The sequence below is a fragment of the Procambarus clarkii genome, chromosome 4 (assembly GCF_040958095.1).
Source record: "Procambarus clarkii isolate CNS0578487 chromosome 4, FALCON_Pclarkii_2.0, whole genome shotgun sequence".
Taxonomy (NCBI): domain Eukaryota; kingdom Metazoa; phylum Arthropoda; class Malacostraca; order Decapoda; family Cambaridae; genus Procambarus; species Procambarus clarkii.
The window spans coordinates 22,386,134-22,406,186 of record NC_091153.1 but is presented as its reverse complement, the minus strand read 5'-3'; the positions used below and the strand labels follow the sequence as shown (position 1 = coordinate 22,406,186).

The 20,053-nt window shown below is 54.3% G+C and overlaps 1 protein-coding gene across 1 annotated transcript in view; it reads left to right on the top strand.

The window, feature by feature from the left end:
- Positions 1-519: 519 nt before the first annotated feature.
- Positions 520-20,053, top strand: part of LOC138370780 (PE-PGRS family protein PE_PGRS26-like) — a 38,359-nt gene continuing 18,825 nt past the window's right edge. Inside the window, exons 1-2 of the mRNA XM_069335385.1 lie at positions 520-694; positions 1,030-1,103. Coding sequence (XP_069191486.1) covers positions 527-694; positions 1,030-1,103 — 242 coding nt within the window. The 5' untranslated portion in view covers positions 520-526. The remainder of the gene's footprint in view (positions 695-1,029; positions 1,104-20,053) is intronic.

The window sequence follows — 20,053 nt, the reverse complement described above, 5'->3', positions numbered from 1 at the left end:
CTGCTTGTGTGCCTCTCTGGTTTGTCACCCTGCGTAGTGTTGTCACCCTGCCTAGTGGCGTCACCTTGCCTGTGTGTCTCTCTGGTGTTAATGTTGGACTTGTATCCACTCTTTCTCTCTCTGGGTGAGGGGAATGAGAATTGACTTTCGTTGCTAAATTCATTTATTTTTTTATTTGGTTAATAAATTACACTCAGATACGGAAGCAAATATAATCAGACCATGAACGGAACCCTTTCTGAATTGTCTGTATTTTTAGGGTCATAAGTCTTCCTTAGCTTCGTGTTTTCCCTCTCTCTCTCTCTCTCTCTCTCTCTCTCTCTCTCTCTCTCTCTCTCTCTCTCTCTCTCTCTCTCTCTCTCTCTCTCTCTCTCTCTCTCGCACACAGGACACGTAATGTATTCATGAGATGGTTTTATATTCAGCTTCCCTGCCTCCCACCCCAATACTTATATATATACCCCGTCCCCACTAGGAATTAACGCGGCGTTCCATCTTTCCTCTCTCTCTCTGCAGAGTCAACCACATGCTGTTCGGGCTGCGACCACTCGGGTTTCACTTGGTGAACGTGGCGCTGCACTCGTGCGTCTGTCTGCTGCTGACGCGGCTCCTGCTGCGTCTGCTGCACCTGCCTCAGGGCACCGTCCTGTCTGCCGGTCTGCTCTTCGCCACCCACCCCGTCCACACCGAGGCGGTGAGTACAGCGCTCGCCTCCGCCCGCAGACACCAGTCTCATATTATTAATTAACATGATGATCGTGGTACGTGATGTTGACGCAACTGGCAGTGCGTATAATGCTGGGAAGAACCCTATGTCTAGTGTGAGGAATATACGCATCTGTCGATGTGTATATTTGTGATAGGAACTGCACTATACGCACCTGTGTATAATGGGGGTTGAAGTTTTGTGTCTATACACACTTGCGCATGTGTATACGATTATCTGTGCATGTGTATAAGTCAATAAATCAAATGTACATTAAGACTGATCCATCAGGTTGTGGGTGCATAATAGAGGCTTTCCATCAGGTGACTGGACTGGTGGGGCGAGCAGACGTCCTGGCTGCCATCTGCTTCCTGGCTGCCATCCTCTCCTACCACAGGTGAGAGTAAGACCTCTCTCTCTCTCTCTCTCTCTCTCTCTCTCTCTCTCTCTCTCTCTCTCTCTCTCTCTCTCTCTCTCTCTCTCTCTCTCTCTCTCTCTCTCTCTCTCTCTCGCTCTCTCTCTCTCTCGCTTTTTCTCCCTCCCTCTCTCTCTCTCTCTCTCTCTCTCTCTCTCTCTCTCTCTCTCTCTCTCTCTCTCTCTCTCTCTCTCTCTCTCTCTCTCTCTCTCTCTCTGTCTGTCTCTCTCTCTCTCCTCTGTACCCAATGGCTGAGCCACCTGATATCTGCCAGGCAAGTGGAACTTCATCTCAATTTGTTTTCCAAATACAAGTGTGTTCATTCCTTCTCGTTCCTCACTGCTGCCTACTACCGCCCTCTCCCTCTCGGAGTGCTTCTCTCTCCTCCCGCCTCCCCTTCCCCTTCCGGCTGCGTATATCTTATATAATAGGACACATAAAGCGCAAATTTGCGTATTCAATAATGCTTTGTCGGCGGAGAAGGAAAACTGGAAGCTTTTGTCCAGATGATGACCAAAAAGGGGCATTTTATTCCACAAGAAGACTATTGAATGGAAATATTAAAAAAGGTAATTTTTCATAGATTATCAGAAGGTGTGGGGGTTCGATTCCCGCAGATCCTAGTGATTAGGCACCATTCCTTCACATCAACTCGTTCTCATATCCTTACCAAGTGCTATATAGTCATTGTGGCTAAGCTCTCGCCTGATTACCTCACCGTACTTGAGGTGTGGGTACACAGCTTACACAAGATGGTAAGAGCAGGAGCCATGTATGTAGAGAGAGAGAGAGAGAGAGAGAGAGAGAGAGAGAGAGAGAGAGAGAGAGAGAGAGAGAGAGAGAGAGAGAGAGAGAGAGAGAGAGAGAGAGAGAGAGACAGACAGAGAGAGAGACAGACAGACAGACAGCCAGACAGACAGACAGAGACAGAGAGAGAGAATGCAACGTTTTGGTGGGAAACTAATGATAAACTTAGATGAGAGGATAAGGTTTTATTTTGGTGTTTTTTAAGATATACAGAAATTCAACTTGTGCGGAGCTGTGACAGGCGGACAGAGTGAGGAGTGCAACTGTCATGGCTGCCATCCCATTTTCCCTATCCACGACCCACGGATAGTTTTGTGTCCAAGTCCTCAATTACTGCTCTGTAAGTCGGTCGTGGCTATAAAGGGGACAGTCCCAGTTACCCCTACCTGCCCAGGGTTTGATCTGACGTTCTTGCTTGAGAGTATAGGTAAGGGTGTTTATCACTACAAAACGGAGCTTCAAAACGTTCTCTCGGTCGTTCTCAACGTCAAAAAACGGTCGTACTAGAGCACCTGGGCCCCAACCTACCAGAGGACCCACGAACACAACACGGGCCAGAGTGTGTCAATTTCGCAAGCAGCTTCCATGTTATCTAAGTTTTAGGCCTTAGATAAAGTATATGTCAAAATGCGACGTGCTATTACGAGGAGAGGTTGCAAATACACAGAGTGTATTTATGGGTGTATATACACCTTGTACATATATGGGTGTATGTACACTCTTTCTCGGCGTATATACCCTGAGAGCTTACTGCAGGTCTGGACCTGGATTCACCAAGCAGTTAAGCAAGTACTTACGAACGTGCACATCTTTCCTCAATCTTTGACGGCTTTGGTTACATTTATTGAATAGTTTACAAGCATGAAAACTTCCCAATCAACTGTATTTATTGTTATAAACAGCCTCCTGGAGCTTCTGAGCTCATTAACTGTTTAATAATTGTAAACAAAGCCGCCAAAGATTGAGAAAAGATGGACAGGTTCGTAAGTACTGGCGTAACTGCTTCGTGAATATGGCCCCTGGACGCCTCCCGTTTCTCAGAGACAAGGTTACACCATTTATAGGCACATAAGGCACTTTAATGCAAGATTCAAACACACCTGAAGTAGGAGAAGTGAAAGGATTACGGCGATAGATACGGTTGGATAGCCTTCCCGATAGATACACTGAGCAAGACACATCTTTCCAACAGGAAGGGATGGGGTGAGGGGGGTAGGGGGGGGGGCAGAAATGATAAAACAGGTTAGTCAATAAGAGATATAAATTCACAGAGAAACATTTCTTTAGACTACGAGAAAGTACCACACACACACACACACACACACACACACACACACACACACACACACACACACACACACACACACACACACACACACACACACATGCCTTCATGGTGGTTAATATTTGCCTGTGTGAGCCACCTGTGTGACCCACCTGTGTGAGCCGCCTGTGTGAGCCATCTGTGTGAGCCACCTGTGTGAGCCACCTGTGTGAGCCACCTGTGTGACCCGCCTATGTGACCCACCTATGTGACCCACCTGTGTGACCCACCTGTGTGAGCCACCTGTGTGACCCGCCTATGTGACCCACCTCTGTGACCCACCTGTGTGACCCACCTGTGTGAGCCACCTGTGTGACCCACCTGTGTGACCCACCTGTGTGACCCACCTGTGTGACCCACCTGTGTGACCCACCTGTGTGACCCGCCTGTCTGAGCCACCTGTGTGACCCACCTGTGTAAGCCACCTGTGTGAGCCGCCTGTGTGAGCCATCTGTGTGAGCCACCTGTGTGAGCCACCTGTGTGAGCCGCCTGTGTGACCCACCTGTGTGAGCCACCTGTATGAGGCACCTGTGTGAGCCGCCTGTGTGAACCACCTGTGTGAGCCACCTGTGTGAGCCGACTGTGTGAGCCACCTGTGTGAGCCGCCTGTGTGAGCCGCCTGTGTGAGCCACCTGTTTGACCCACCTGTGTGAGCCACCTGTGTGAGCCACCTGTGTGAGCCACCTGTGTGAGCCGCCTGTGTGAGCCACCTGTGTGAGCCGTCTGTGAGAGCCGCCTGTGTGACCCGCCTGTGAGAGCCGCCTGTGTGACCCGCCTGTGTGAGCCGCCTATGTGACCCACCTGTATGACCCACCTATGTGAGCCAACTGTGTGAGCCACCTGTGTGAGCCGCCTGTGAGAGCCGCCTGTGTGACCCGCCTGTGTGAGCCACCTATGTGAGCCAACTGTGTGAGCCGCCTATGTGACCCACCTGTGTGACCAGCCTGTGTGAGCCACCTGTGTGACCCGCCTATGTGAGCCACCTGTATGACCCACCTGTGTGACCCACCTGTGTGACCCACCTGTGTGACCCGCCTGTGTGAGCCACCTGTGTGAGCCACTTGTGTGACCCACCTATGTGACCCGCCTGTGTGACCCACCTGTGTGACCCGCCTGTCTGAGCCACCTGTGTGACCCACCTGTGTGACCCACCTGTGTGACCCACCTGTGTGACCCACCTGTGAGAGCCGCCTGTGTGACCCACCTGTGTGACCCACCTGTGAGAGCCGCCTGTGTGACCCACCTGTGGGACCCGCCTGTGTGAGCCACCTGAGTGACCCACCTGTGTGACCCACCTGTGTGACCCACCTGTGTGACCCACCTGTGAGAGCCGCCTGTGTGACCCACCTGTGTGACCCACCTGTGAGAGCCGCCTGTGTGACCCACCTGTGGGACCCGCCTGTGTGAGCCACCTGTGTGACCCACCTGTGAGAGCCACCTGTAAGAGCCGCCTGTGTGACCCGCCTGTGTGACCCACCTGTGTGAGCCACCTGTGTGAGCCACCTGTGTGACCCACCTGTGTGACCCACCTGTGTAAGCCACCTGTGTGAGCCACCTGTGTGAGCCGCATGTGTGAGCCGCATGTGTGAGCCACCTGTGTGAGCCACCTGTGTGACCCACCTGTGAGAGCCGCCTGTGTGACCCACCTGTGTGACCCACCTGTGTGACCCACCTGTGTGAGCCACCTGTGTAAGCCACCTGTGTGAGCCACCTGTGTGAACCACCTGTGTGAGCCGCATGTGTGAGCCACCTGTTTGAGCCACCTGTGAGAGCCACCTGTGTAACCCACCTGTGTGACCCACCTGTGTGAGCCGCCTGTGAGAGCCGCCTGTGTGACCCACCTGTGTGACCTACCTGTGTGACCCACCTGTGTGAGCCGCCTGTGAGAGCCGCCTGTGTGACCCGCCTGTGTGAGCCACCTATGTGAGCCAACTGTGTGAGCCACCTGTGTGAGCCACCTGTGTGACCAGCCTGTGTGAGCCACCTGTGTGACCCGCCTATGTGAGCCACCTGTATGACCCACCTGTGTGACCCACCTGTGTGACCCACCTGTGTGACCCGCCTGTGTGAGCCACCTGTGTGAGCCACTTGTGTGACCCACCTATGTGACCCGCCTGTGTGACCCACCTGTGTGACCCGCCTGTCTGAGCCACCTGTGTGACCCACCTGTGTGACCCACCTGTGTGACCCACCTGTGTGACCCACCTGTGAGAGCCGCCTGTGTGACCCACCTGTGTGACCCACCTGTGAGAGCCGCCTGTGTGACCCACCTGTGGGACCCGCCTGTGTGAGCCACCTGAGTGACCCACCTGTGTGACCCACCTGTGTGACCCACCTGTGTGACCCACCTGTGAGAGCCGCCTGTGTGACCCACCTGTGTGACCCACCTGTGAGAGCCGCCTGTGTGACCCACCTGTGGGACCCGCCTGTGTGAGCCACCTGTGTGACCCACCTGTGAGAGCCACCTGTAAGAGCCGCCTGTGTGACCCGCCTGTGTGACCCACCTGTGTGAGCCACCTGTGTGAGCCACCTGTGTGACCCACCTGTGTGACCCACCTGTGTAAGCCACCTGTGTGAGCCACCTGTGTGAGCCGCATGTGTGAGCCGCATGTGTGAGCCACCTGTGTGAGCCACCTGTGTGACCCACCTGTGAGAGCCGCCTGTGTGACCCACCTGTGTGACCCACCTGTGTGACCCACCTGTGTGAGCCACCTGTGTAAGCCACCTGTGTGAGCCACCTGTGTGAACCACCTGTGTGAGCCGCATGTGTGAGCCACCTGTTTGAGCCACCTGTGAGAGCCACCTGTGTAACCCACCTGTGTGACCCACCTGTGTGAGCCGCCTGTGAGAGCCGCCTGTGTGACCCACCTGTGTGACCTACCTGTGTGACCCACCTGTGAGAGCCGCCTGTGTGACCCACCTGTGTGACCCACCTGTGAGAGCCGCCTGTGTGACCCACCTGTGTGACCCACCTGTGTGACCCACCTGTGTGAGCCGCCTGTGTGACTCACCTGTGTGACCCACCTGTGAGAGCCGCCTGTGTGACCCACCTGTGTGACCCACCTGTGTGACCCACCTGTGTAAGCCACCTGTGTGAGCCACCTGTGTGAGCCGCATGTGTGAGCTGCATGTGTGAGCCACCTGTGTGAGCCACCAGTGTGAACCACCTGTGTGAGCCGCCTGTGTGAGCCGCCTGTGTGAGCCACCTGTGTGAGCCACCTGTGTGAGTCACCTGTGTGAGCCGCCTGTGGTTCCACTACCCACTACCCTCTTATCCCTATTTCCAGACGCCACTCTGGAGATAAAGAAACTCTACTCCACCTCTCAAACCACTTGGGCTAGAAAGTAAAGCAATGTCCTAGCTTCATGCATGTCGGCGTTCGATCTTCTACCGTCCAAATGGCTGCGCCCGCGAAACACACGACTACGACGTTGCTACAACGTTTGAACAAGTTTTAACACCTAACAAGTTGTAACAAGGAGAAACTATGGACAGTTACGCTGCTTGCAGGGCTGCCACCATTCCTTTCCCCTCGTCCCATCCCAAAGCCTTTTCCAGACCCCTTCCACGTGCTATATAGTCGTAATGACTTGGTGCTTTTCCCTAATAACTCCCTTCCCTTCTACACCTCACACTGAATTTCATTTCCCAATGCCACCATTCCCCCCCCCCCTTCCCCCTTTTCCTTCAAAGGCATTCTCGGCGCCTCTCTGTGAATTACATCTCCCAAAGGATATTGATATTTCCCCACCTATCCTTAAATTACTTACATCAACACCTCCCATTCTCCCGTAAAGGGAGTGCATGAGCCGCCGCCTCGCTGTTCCCGCCTGTCTTGCCCTTCCGCACCTCATTTGACACAAAGCCCCAGTTAACACAGTGTTTTTACCCAACAGTGAGGCCAGAGCCGCCCCTTGATCATTTTAGAAATATACGCTACAGGCACTCCGTGACTGTTAAAATTGTGAGGTTTTATAACATGACCGTCAGGCACTGGGGCTGACCCACAGACACTGGGGCTGACCCACAGACACTGGGGCTGACCCACAGACACTGGGGCTGACCCACAGGCACTGGGGCTGACCCACAGACACTGGGGCTGACCCACAGACACTGGGGCTGACCCACAGGCACTGGGGCTGACCCACAGACACTGGGGCTGACCCACAGGCACTGGGGCTGACCCACAGGCACTGGGGCTGACCCACAGACACTGGGGCTGACCCACAGGCACTGGGGCTGACCCACAGGCACTGGGGCTGACCCACAGACACTGGGGCTGACCCACAGGCACTGGGGCTGACCCACAGACACTGGGGCTGACCCACAGGCACTGGGGCTGATCCACAGGCACTGGGGCTGACCCACAGGCACTGGGGCTGACCCACAGGCACTGGGGCTGACCCACAGGCACTGGGGCTGACCCACAGACACTGGGGCTGACCCACAGGCACTGGGTCTGACCCACAGACACTGGGGCTGACCCACAGGCACTGGGTCTGACCCACAGACACTGGGGCTGACCCACAGGCACAAAGGCTGACCCACAGGCACACAGGCTGAACCTTAGGCTCTGGGGCTGACCCACAGGCACTGGGGCTGACCCACAGGCACTGGGGCTGACCCACAGGCAATGGGGCTGACCCACAGGCATTGGGGCTGATCCACAAGCACTGGGGCAGACCCACAGACACTGGGGCTGACCCACAGGCACTGGGGATGACCCACAGGCACTGGGGCTGACCCACAGGCACTGGGGCTGACCCACAGACACTGGGGCTGACCCACAGGCACTGGGTCTGACCCACAGACACTGGGGCTGACCCACAGGCACTGGGGCTGACCCACAGGCACAAAGGCTGAACCTCAGGCTCTGGGGCTGACCCACAGGCACTGGGGCTGACCCACAGGCACTGGGGCTGACCCACAGGCAATGGGGCTGACCCACAGGCATTGGGGCTGATCCACAAGCACTGGGGCAGACCCACAGACACTGGGGCTGACCCACAGGCACTGGGGATGACCCACAGGCACTAGGGCTAACCCACAGGCATTGGGGCTGACCCACAGGCACTGGGGCTAACCCACAGGAATTGGGGCTGACCCACAGGCACTGGGGCTGACTCACAAGCACTGGGGCTGACCCACAGGCACTAGGGCTGATCAACAGGCACTGGGGCTGACCCACAGGCACTAGGGCTGATCCACAGGCACTGGGTCTGACCCACAGACACTGGGGCTGACCCACAGGCACTGGGGCTGACTCCCAGGCACTGAGGCTGACCCACAGGCACTGCGGCTGACCCAAAGGCACTAGGGCTGATCCACAGGCACTGAGGCTGACCCACAGGCACTGCGGCTGACCCAAAGGCACTAGGGCTGACCCACAGGCACTGGGAATGACCCACAGACACTGGGGCTGACCCACAGGCACTGGGGCTGACCCACAGGACCGGGGCTGACCCACATCCACTGGGGCTGACCCGCAGGAACTGGGTCTGACCCACAGGCCCTGGGGCTGACCCACAGGCACTGAGGCTGAACCTCAGGCACTGGGTCTGACCCACAGGCACTGGGGCTGACCCACAGGCACTGGGGCTGACCCACAGACACTGGGGCTGACCCACAGGCACTGAGGCTGACCCACAGGCACTGGGGCTGACCCACAGGCACTGGGGCTGACCCACAGGCACTGAGGCTGAACCTCAGGCACTGGGGCTGACCCTCAGGCACTGGGTCTGACCCACAGGCACTGAGGCTGAACCTCAGGCACTGGGGCTGACCCTCAGGCACTGGGTCTGACCCACAGACACTGGGTCTGACCCACAGGCACTGGGTCTGACCAACAGGCACAGGGTCTGACCCGCAGGCACTGGGTCTGACCCACAGGCACTGAGGCTGAACCTCAGGCACTGGGTCTGACCCACAGGCACTGGGTCTGACCCACAGGCACTGAGGCTGAACCTCAGGCACTGGGTCTGACCCACAGGCACTGGGTCTGACCCACAGGCACTGGGTCTGACCCACAGGCACTGGGTCTGACCCACAGGCAATGGGGCTGACCCACAGGCATTGGGGCTGATCCACAAGCACTGGGGCAGACCCACAGACACTGGGGCTGACCCACAGGCACTGGGTCTGACCCACAGACACTAGGGCTGACCCACAGGCACTGGGGCTGACCCACAGGCACAAAGGCTGAACCTCAGGCTCTGGGGCTGACCCACAGGCACTGGGGCTGACCCACAGGCACTGGGGCTGACCCACAGGCAATGGGGCTGACCCACAGGCATTGGGGCTGATCCACAAGCACTGGGGCAGACCCACAGGCACTGGGGATGACCCACAGGCACTAGGGCTAACCCACAGGCATTGGGGCTGACCCACAGGCACTGGGGCTAACCCACAGGAATTGGGGCTGACCCACAGGCACTGGGGCTGACTCACAAGTACTGGGGCTGACCCACAGGCACTTGGGCTGATCCACAGGCACTGGGGCTGACCCACAGGCACTAGGGCTGATCCACAGGCACTGGGTCTGACCCACAGACACTGGGTCTGACCCACAGGCACTTCGGGTGACCCATAGGCATTCGGGCTGACCCACAGACACTGGGGCTGACCCACAGGCACTGGGGCTGACTCCCAGGCACTGAGGCTGACCCACAGGCACTGCGGCTGACACAAAGGCACTGGGGCTGACCCACAGGCACTGAGGCTGACCCACAGGCACTGCGGCTGACCCAAAGGCACTAGCGCTGACCCACAGGCACTGGGACTGACCCACAGACACTGGGGCTGACCCACAGGCACTGGGGCTGACCCACAGGACCGGGGCTGACCCACAAGCACTGGGGCTGACCCGCAGGAACTGGGTCTGACCCACAGGCCCTGGGGCTGACCCACAGGCACTGAGGCTGAACCTCAGGCACTGGGTCTGACCCACAGGCACTGGGTCTGACCCACAGGCACTGGGGCTGACCCACAGGCACTGGGGCTGACCCACAGGCACTGAGGCTGAACCTCAGGCAATGGGGCTGACCCTCAGGCACTGGGTCTGACCCACAGGCACTGAGGCTGAACCTCAGGCACTGGGGCTGACCCTCAGGCACTGGGTCTGACCCACAGACACTGGGTCTGACCCACAGGCACTGGGTCTGACCAACAGGCACTGGGTCTGACCCGCAGGCACTGGGTCTGACCCACAGGCACTGAGGCTGAACCTCAGGCACTGGGTCTGACCCTCAGGCACTGGGTCTGACCCACAGGCACTGAGGCTGGACCTCAGGCACTGGGTCTGACCCACAGGCACTGGGTCTGACCCACAGGCACTGGGTCTGACCCACAGGCACTGGGTCTGACCCACAGGCACTGGGTCTGACCCACAGGCACTGGGTCTGACCCACAGGCACTGGGGCTTACCCACAGGCACTGGGTCTGACCCACAGGCACTGGGGCTGACCCACAGGCACTGAGGCTGAACCTTAGGCACTGGGGCTGACCCACAGGCACTGGGTCTGACCCACAGGCACTGGGTCTGACCCACAGGCACTGGGTCTGACCAACAGGCACTGGGGCTGACCCACAGGCACTGGGTCTGACCCACAGGCACTGGGGCTGACCCACAGGCACTGAGGCTGAACCTTAGGCACTGGGGCTGACCCACAGGCACTGGGGCTGACCCACAGGCACTGGGGTTGACCCACAGGCACTGGGGCTGACCCACAGGCACTGAGGCTGAACCTCAGGCACTGGGGCTGACCCTCAGGCACTGGGTCTGACCCACAGACACTGGGTCTGACCCACAGGCACTGGGTCTGACCAACAGGCACTGGGTCTGACCCGCAGGCACTGGGTCTGACCCACAGGCACTGAGACTGAACCTCAGGCACTGGGTCTGACCCACAGGTACTGGGTCTGACCCACAGACACTGGGTCTGACCCACAGGCACTGGGTCTGACCCACAGGCACTGGGTCTGACCCACAGGCACTGGGGCTGACCCACAGGCACTGGGTCTGACCCACAGGCACTGGGTCTGACCCACAGGCACTGGGTCTGACCCACAGGCACTGGGTCTGACCCACAGGCACTGGGTCTGACCCACAGGCACTTGGTCTGACCCACAGGCACTGGGTCTGACTTACAGGCACTGGGGCTGACCCACAGGCACTGGGGCTCACCCACAGGCACTGGGGCTGACCCACAGGCACTTGGGGAGACCCACAGGCACAGGGGCTGATTCACAGGCTCTTGGGCTGAACCTCAGGCACTGGGGCTGACCCACAGGCACTTGGGCTGACACACATGCACCGGGGCTGACCCACAGGCACTGGGCTGACCCACAGGCACTGGGGCTGACCCACAGGCACTGGGGCTGACCCACAGGCACTGGGGCTGACCCACACGCACTGGGGCTGACCCACAGGCACTTGGGGTGACCCACAGGCCCTGGGGCTGACCCACAGGCACTGGGGCTGACCCACAGGCACTGGGGCTGACCCACAGGCACTGGGGCTGACCCACACGCACCGGGGCTGACCCACAGGCACTGGGGCTGACCCACAGGCACTGGCGCTGACCCACAGGCACTGGGGCTGACCCACAGGCACTGGGGCTGACCCACACGCACTGGGGCTGGCTTACAGGCACTGGGTCTGACCCACAGGCACTGGGGCTGACCCACAGGCACTGGGGCTGACCCACAGGCACTGGGGCTGACCCACACGCACTGGGGCTGACCCACAGGCACTGGGGCTGACCCACAGGCACTGGCGCTGACCCACAGGCACTGGGGCTGACCCACAGGCACTGGGGCTGACCCACACGCACTGGGGCTGGCTTACAGGCACTGGGTCTGACCCACAGGCACTGGGGTTGACCCACAGGCACTGGGGCTGACCCACAGGCACTGGGGCTGACCCACAGGCACTGGGGCTGACCCACACGCACTGGGGCTGGCCCACAGGCACTGGGGCTGACCCTCACGCACTGGGGCTGGCCCACAGGCACTGGGTCTGACCCTCACGCACTGGGGCTGGCCCACAGGCACTGGAGGCATGACACATTGATAACAATGCATTATAATATATATCAATCATGACAAGCTTTCACTGTTGTTCGCAATGGTCTCACATCACGTAATGTGGGCCTCACATCCCGTAATGTGGGCCTCACATCCCGTAATGTGGGCCTCACATCACGTAATGTGGGCCTCACATCACGTAATGTTGGCCTCACATCACGTAATGTGGGCCTCACATCACGTAATGTTGGCCTCACATCACGTAATGTTGGCCTCACATCACGTAATGTTGGCCTCACATCACGTAATGTGGGCCTCACATCACGTAATGTGGGCCTCACATCACGTAATGTGGGCCTCACATCACGTAATGTGGGCCTCACATCCCGTAATGTGGGCCTCACATCACGTAATGTGGGCCTCACATCACGTAATGTGGGCCTCACATCACGTAATGTGGGCCTCACATCACGTAATGTGGGCCTCACATCACGTAATGTGGGCCTCACATCACATAATGTGGGTCTTACCTGTCTTCACTCACGTCGAGGTATGAGTCGAGTCGTTAACGACGAAACTACAACATTGTTGCAACATTTGAACAGCTTGTAACACCTTCTAAGGGAGCTGCCAGTCGAAGTGAGGAAGGGAATTGTTCCCACATCTGGAAAACTGGTTTCGTGTCAACGTTATTGACTGATTAGGTCGTTCCAAGTTAACCATCCACGAGTTGTAACAAGTATCTAACGCGCCATAAAAACTTTATAACAGGATTAACTTTGTAACAAGCTATAACAAGGTAACGATAGGGACCGTTAGGTTGTGTGCTTGCAAGGGGGGAGGGGCCTCAGGGAGCAGCCAAGTGTTCAGGAGGCTTCCGGCTGTAAGGGCCGGATGGCACTGGAGCCGGATGGCACAGGAGCCGGATGACACAGGAGCCGGATGGCACAGGAGCCGGATGACACAGGAGCCGGATGGCATAGGAGCCGGATGGCACTGGAGCCGGATGGCACAGAAGCCGGATGGCACTGAAGCCAGAAAACGCTTATCCAATTAAGATACTAAGGAACTTATCTAATGCCTTGAGGATTGACGAAAGATTACCGCCCCACCTTTGCCACCACAAGGACTTCCTCTTGCCCTTCTCAGACGGACCGCATCACCACCACCACAACCACTACCACAACCACCACCGTCACTGCCACCACAACCACTGCCACCACCACTACCACTACCCCCGCCACAACCACTGCCACCACCGCAACCACCACCACCACCTCCACTACAACCACCACTGCAACCACCACCACCTCCACTAACCCCACTACCGCAACCACCACCACTGCCACCACTACCTGGACCAACACAACCCCCGGCCACCAACTGAGGTCCAAAAACACACACAATAGCTAATTACGTTTGCCCGTGAAAAAGCTTGTCCCCCCCCCCTCTCTCTCATAAAGCTGTTTCTAACACTTTACACTCAAAACTATTATTATTCGCATTCAACCTGCTCTCGCACAAGACAGCACATATATGACTTATTGCTTATAGTCACTATTTTGCTTATAAATAAGTACATATGTGACATATTCCAAGTTATATTTTTTCAAGGCATTAACTTTTTCTCTCAGTTTTATTTAAAAACAGATTTTATACAAAATTTTACAATACCTTAACATACTAAGAAGGTTAGGTTAGGCTATGGTTTTCTATTCAGCTTTTCAAGGTAAACTCAAATATTCACAATAAAATAGTATGTCACATATGCACTTATTCATAAGCAAAATATTGACTATAAGCAGGTACGAGAACGGGTTGTTGCATTTGCTTTGTGTCAGTTAATGAGTAGATGTTTCTGAACAGTCTCATAAATAGACATACTATTTCCTACTTCACTATCACCTGGGCACAGAAATGCATAGTTGAGAGAGAGGAAAGGGCAAGGAATTATCAAGGGAGAGTGCCAAGCCATTACGACTATATAGCACTAAGTCAGGATAAGGATTTGGGATGGGACGGGGGGTAAGGAATGGTGCCCAACCACTTGGACGGTCGGGGAGTGAACGCCGACTTACATGAAGCGAGACCGTTGCTCTACCGTCGCTGCCGCCGATGGGATTCCAGCATTATGCCCAATTTGGTCGAATTTCGGTCAACAATGTCTGAATAATGCCTGCCGGACATGAACTCTCAACCGTTTGTATTGTGTTAAGTTGCACTTCATTTTGCACCATGCGTCCCAGTCAAGGAGCAGGTTGGCCTCAGACACACCGCGAGCTCCAGCCGGACTGTGTCGAGGTCAGCACTTCCTGGGTCAAGGCTGCTATGGAATCTCTACACTCAAAGTCCTACCGGCTCATCTATCTCACTTCATGAAGTATGTAAATTTCACAAAGATACAAGTATCTCGTTTACTGAGCCACTCGTGAGTGTACATACGTACGTACGTACATACATACGTACATACATACATACATACATACATACATACATACATACATTCATACATACATACATACATACATACATACATACATACATACATACATACATACATACATACATACATACATACACACACACAGCACAGATAACTAGAGGCGAGCATTTACATAACGAAGAGCATAATCACGACACCATATGATCAAAGGTAGTTGAGGGCCAGACCCTAATTGGTTTACCAGCTCCGGTGCCCATGCGCCTCACCCGCTTGCCTATACCAGTTTGGCACTACTAATTCATTCTACCACTTGACTCTGCCACTTGGAAGCCTCCATCTTGGCTTTACCTCTCGGCCACTACCACACAACAATAAGCCAGTCAGATACGATTTCAAAAATAGAGGCAGGGACGAAGGCAGGAGTGGATACTTCCATGGCTAGTCTCTGTCTCATGGCTAGGCTTGTTTGTGTCCCTGAGCCTATTTCTTTCACCTTGTTTTACTATGCTTTCTCTCTCCCTCACACTATCCTTCTCTCTCCTGCTCTTCTCCCCTTTTCGTTCCCTCTCCTTCCCTCCCTCCCTCTCACCGATGCCCGGCCGCTTATTATATATTGCAGAGATACTGGGACTCCAGGCTGGTGGAGGGCCTTGTGACTCGCGTTAGTTGTGTTTTCAATTATAATTCATGGAACTATTCATCACGTTGTCATCATCTTTCTCCTCTCTCCTATTACTACTACTCCTCCTTCCTCCTCCTCCTCCTCCTCCCAGTACTACTACAACTACTAATCGCCGTTCTTCTCCTCTAATTTTTGCACAGACAATTTCTGTGATTACAGTTGGTTTATCTGAAGATTGTTCGAGTCCGATGTCTGTTAGTTTATATCTTCTTGAATTTTGTTTACTGGATATGTTGCATGCGTGTGTGTGTGTATGTTTATCTAATTCTCTGTCTCTTTTTGTCTCTTCGCTGTTTGCTTCACTCACTCTCTCTCTGGCATTGTTTGAAATGTGTTTCTTGAAAAATTTACTTTTCCCACTAAGATTAACGCCTACTATGAATCCCTTACGGGTTATTCTTTGCGTGAGCTGCCAGTCGAAGTGAGGAAGGGAATTGTACCCACATCTGGAAAACTGGTTTCGAATCAACGTTATTAACTGATTAGGTCGTTCCAAGTTAACCATCCACCGATTACTCCAGGAATTTACTTATTTGGAATGTCAGTTACTGCAATAAGCGTTGTGGTATGTGGAATGCAACAGAGGTGGAATGTTACTTCAACCTTACCACCTAGCTTACACCGAAGACTCCTATTACGAATTTTGTTGCAACTGTAACCATTGAGGCAAGCCAAACTGGCCTCACTTTTATCTAGTAGAGGGGTCAAGGTAACCTATTACCCCCCCCCCCCATCCTCCCCCTCCCCCCATCCCCCCCCCCTTCCCTCTCACACCAGCTCGTTCTCCGTTTAATCCCCAACGTCAGTAAACTGTTGTACTAAATTGCCCAAACCTAACCTACCCGAGGAGCTACAAACTTCTGTGCCAACCACCACAGTTTATTATTGTATATATTCACTTTATTATTTTAAGTATTTGAGTAATGCAAAAATCGTTTTAAATTCCCTGGGTCATCAACGTTCCTCCAACACACAGCTTGAGACCTGTTTAAAATTATAGGCGTTATAAATGCTCACCAGGTTGTTATCATGCGTCGTTATCTTGAGGTTATCTTGAGATGATTTCGTGGCTTTAGTGTCCCCGCGGCCCGGTCCTCGACCAGGCCTCCACGCCCAGGAAGCAGCCCGTGACAGCTGACTAGCTCCCAGGTACCTATTTACTGCTAGATAACAGGAGCATCAGGGTGAAAGAAACTCTGCCTATTTGTTTCCGCCTCCACCGGGGATCGAACCTGGAACCTTAGGACTACGAATTCGAAGCCCTGTTCACTCAGCTGTCAGGCCCCTAGAGAGAGGAGAGAGATGGCTGCTACACAGAAGAGCATCTGGGGCCAGATTCACGAAGCAGTTACGCAAGCACTTACGAACCTGTACACCTTTTCTCAATCTTTGGCGGCTTTGATTACAATTCTTAAACAGTTAATGAGCTCCGAAGCACCAGGAGGCTGTTTATAACAATAACAACAGTTGATTGGCAAATTTTCATGCTTGTAAACTGTTTAATAAATGTAACCAAAGCCATCAATGGTTGAGGAAAGTAAGTAATTATCAATAGAAGGCACCAAACCGGGAAGGCTACGTAGCACCATCAAATGTGCGGGATAATCAGAGGGCGCTAAATATCACCAAGGATGCCAATACGAGAACAAAAACGCATAAGGCGAACGATATCAAAAGTATCCGAGTCGCCAAGAATTCTATCGAGGGACAAGCGACCGCGGGGGGCGGTCGGAAAACAAGACACATGCTCGTTCTGGAAGTCAGGACATTCAACAAGGATATGTATGACCGTAAGAGGGACAATGCAATTCGGACAATAAGGAACAGGGCAGCGCTCCATTAAGTGACCGTGAGTTAAACGGGTATGGCCAATACGTAATCTAGCCAGAGCCGTTTTCCACCGCCGGTTACGGTGGCAGGAGGAAGGCCACCGGGACATACAACTCTTAAGAGTACGCAGTTTGTTACCAAGAACAGAAGACCAACAACTCTGCCATCGGGCAAGGATGGAGGCATGAATAACTGGGTAAAAGTCAGAATAAGGAACACCTTTATGGGAGATGGGACAAGTGCGGAAAGCGTCCTTAGCAGCAGCATCCGCACGCTCATTTAAAGAGACACCAACATGGCTGGGAACCCAGCAAAACGCAACCAACTTAAATTTACTGGAGATAAGAAACAGCCAATGTTGAATCTCGATGACCACAGGGTAGACTGGATTAAAGGACCCTAAAGCCATGAGGGCACTACGAGAGTCAACTACTACCACGAAGGAGGATTGCCCCCGGGAAAGCAGGAGACGAAGAGCATAGAGAATAGCATAGAGTTCTGCTGTGAAGATGCTAGCCTCCGGAGGAAGGCGACACATTTAAGTATGGTCAGGAAAAACAACAGAGTAGCCCACACCGTCAGCCGACTTTGACCCGTCGGTGAAGATGGGAGCGGAGTGGGAGTGAGAAGAAAAGTGCTCAAGGAAGAGGCGTTTCAGAACTGTAGGAGGGGTAAAAGCTTTAGTGATGCGGGTCAGAAAAGTACAAAATTTAGGAAGGGGGACCCTCCACGGGGACAAGGAGGGAACAATACGAGGAGAAACATTAGTAAGACGAACCGAAAGAGATCTTGTAAGCTAGACAAACGGACAGAAAGAGGAAGGTGGTGAAGAGGAACAGGAACTACAGGAGGGGTAAAAGTCAAAGCACGATAGAGGCGAGAGTGAGGATGCTGTAAGGATCGCGCAAGATAGCGAAAACTGTAGCGATCACGGCGGTACTGGAGAGAGAGGAAGCCAGTGTCAGCGTACAAGCTGAGGGTAGGAGTGGAACGAAAAGCACCAGAGCTGAGGCGCAACCCAGTATGGTGCAAAGGATCAAGACGGCGAAGAGTAGAAGGAGAAGCAGAAGAGTATGCAGGGCAACCATAATCGAGCTTAGACAGGACGAGAGAGGAATGCAAATAGGGGAGCGTGCGCCTATCCGCTCCCCAAGAAGTATGGGAGAAAACCTTAAGTAGGTTAAGGGCCTTAGAGCATTCAACACGGAGGTAAGAGACATGGGGCGACCAAGTCAAACGAGTGTCAAAGAATAACCCCAAAAGCTTCATGGAATCTTTGTACTCAAGGGGATGACCATAAAGTGACAAAGAGGGACGAAGAACGACCCGCTTCCGAGTAAAAGTCATGGCACAAGTCTTAGTAGTAGAGAACTTGAAGCCATGATTGGTGGCCCAAGATGACACAGCATCAATCGCAAATTGAAGCCGCCGTTGAAGGAGAGGCGAATCATCACCTCGACAGCAAAGAGTAAGATCATCAACATAAAGAGCGGAGAAGATGCCAGAAGGAAGGGAGGAAAGGAGACCATTCAGGGCAACCAGAAAAAGAGTAGTACTCAGAACACTACCTTGGGGCACATCTTCATACTGCCGAAAAGAGGCAGAGAAAGTGGCACCAAGCCTGACTTGAAAGGTACGATGAGAGAGGAAGCTTTGAAGGTAGAGAGGGAGATTACCACGAAGGCCAAAAGAATGAAGTTGGGACAGAATATGGTATCTCCAAGTCGTGTCATAACCCTTTTCCAGGTCAAAAAGGATAGCAACAACGGAGGTCTTCGCAGCAAAAGCAGTACGAATATAGACCTCCAAGTTCAATAGGACATCAGTCGTGCTGCGGCACTTGTGAAAACCATATTGAGAAGGAGAGAGGTGGTGATTGTGTTCCAAGAACCACATCAGACGGACATTTACCATATGCTCAAACAGCTTGCAAACACAACTCGTGAGAGCAATAGGGCGGAAGTCCTTAGGGGACGTACCGAGAGACCCTGGTTTCTGAATAGGGAGTACAACGGCATCGAGCCAGTCCTCAGGGACGGATGACAACTCCCAGACCAGGTTATACAGATTCAGTAAATACTGAAACGTGCACGGAGAGAGATGGCGAAGCATCTCATAATGAACATCATCCGAGCCTACTGCCGTAGATCCGCAGAGGGCCAGGGCAGACTGAAGTTCAGAAAGAGAGAAAGGATCGTTATAGGGAAGGCGGAGAAGAGTGTGGAAATCTAAAGGATAAGATTCAAGAACAGGCTTACGAAGAAGGAAGGATTGAGGAAGATGAGAACCAGAGCTAACAGAAGAAAAGTGGGAACCCAGTTCAGCCGCGACCTTCACTGGATCCGCCACAAGAGTCCCACGGAGGTGGAGAACCGGTGAGACATCTGGAACGAACTTGCCCGCAATCTTGCGGATCTTCTTCCAGATCTGCGGTAGAGGAGTATCGGATGTAATGGTGGAAACATAAGATTTCCAACTCTCACGTTTAGCAGTACGGATGGCCCTATGGGCCACCGCACTTGCCTTCTGAAACAGAATAAAAGAATCAGCCGTCTGCCGGCGGCGGTGTTATTTTTTCCAGGCTGCACGCTTACAGCGGACTTCCCGAGCACAGTCCGCATTCCACCAGGGAACACACTTCCGTGTGCCCCGGGAGGAAGAGCGAGGGATAGAGCTGAGAGCAGCGTTGAAGACAGTGTCATAAAAAAGGAGGAGGGCGCGAGGAAGAGGCAGAGAGGAGAGGTCAGAGAGAGTAGCGCGGAGGTTGAATAGGCACCAGTCAGCCTTGGCAAACTGCCACCTAGGGAAGGAAAGGGGAGA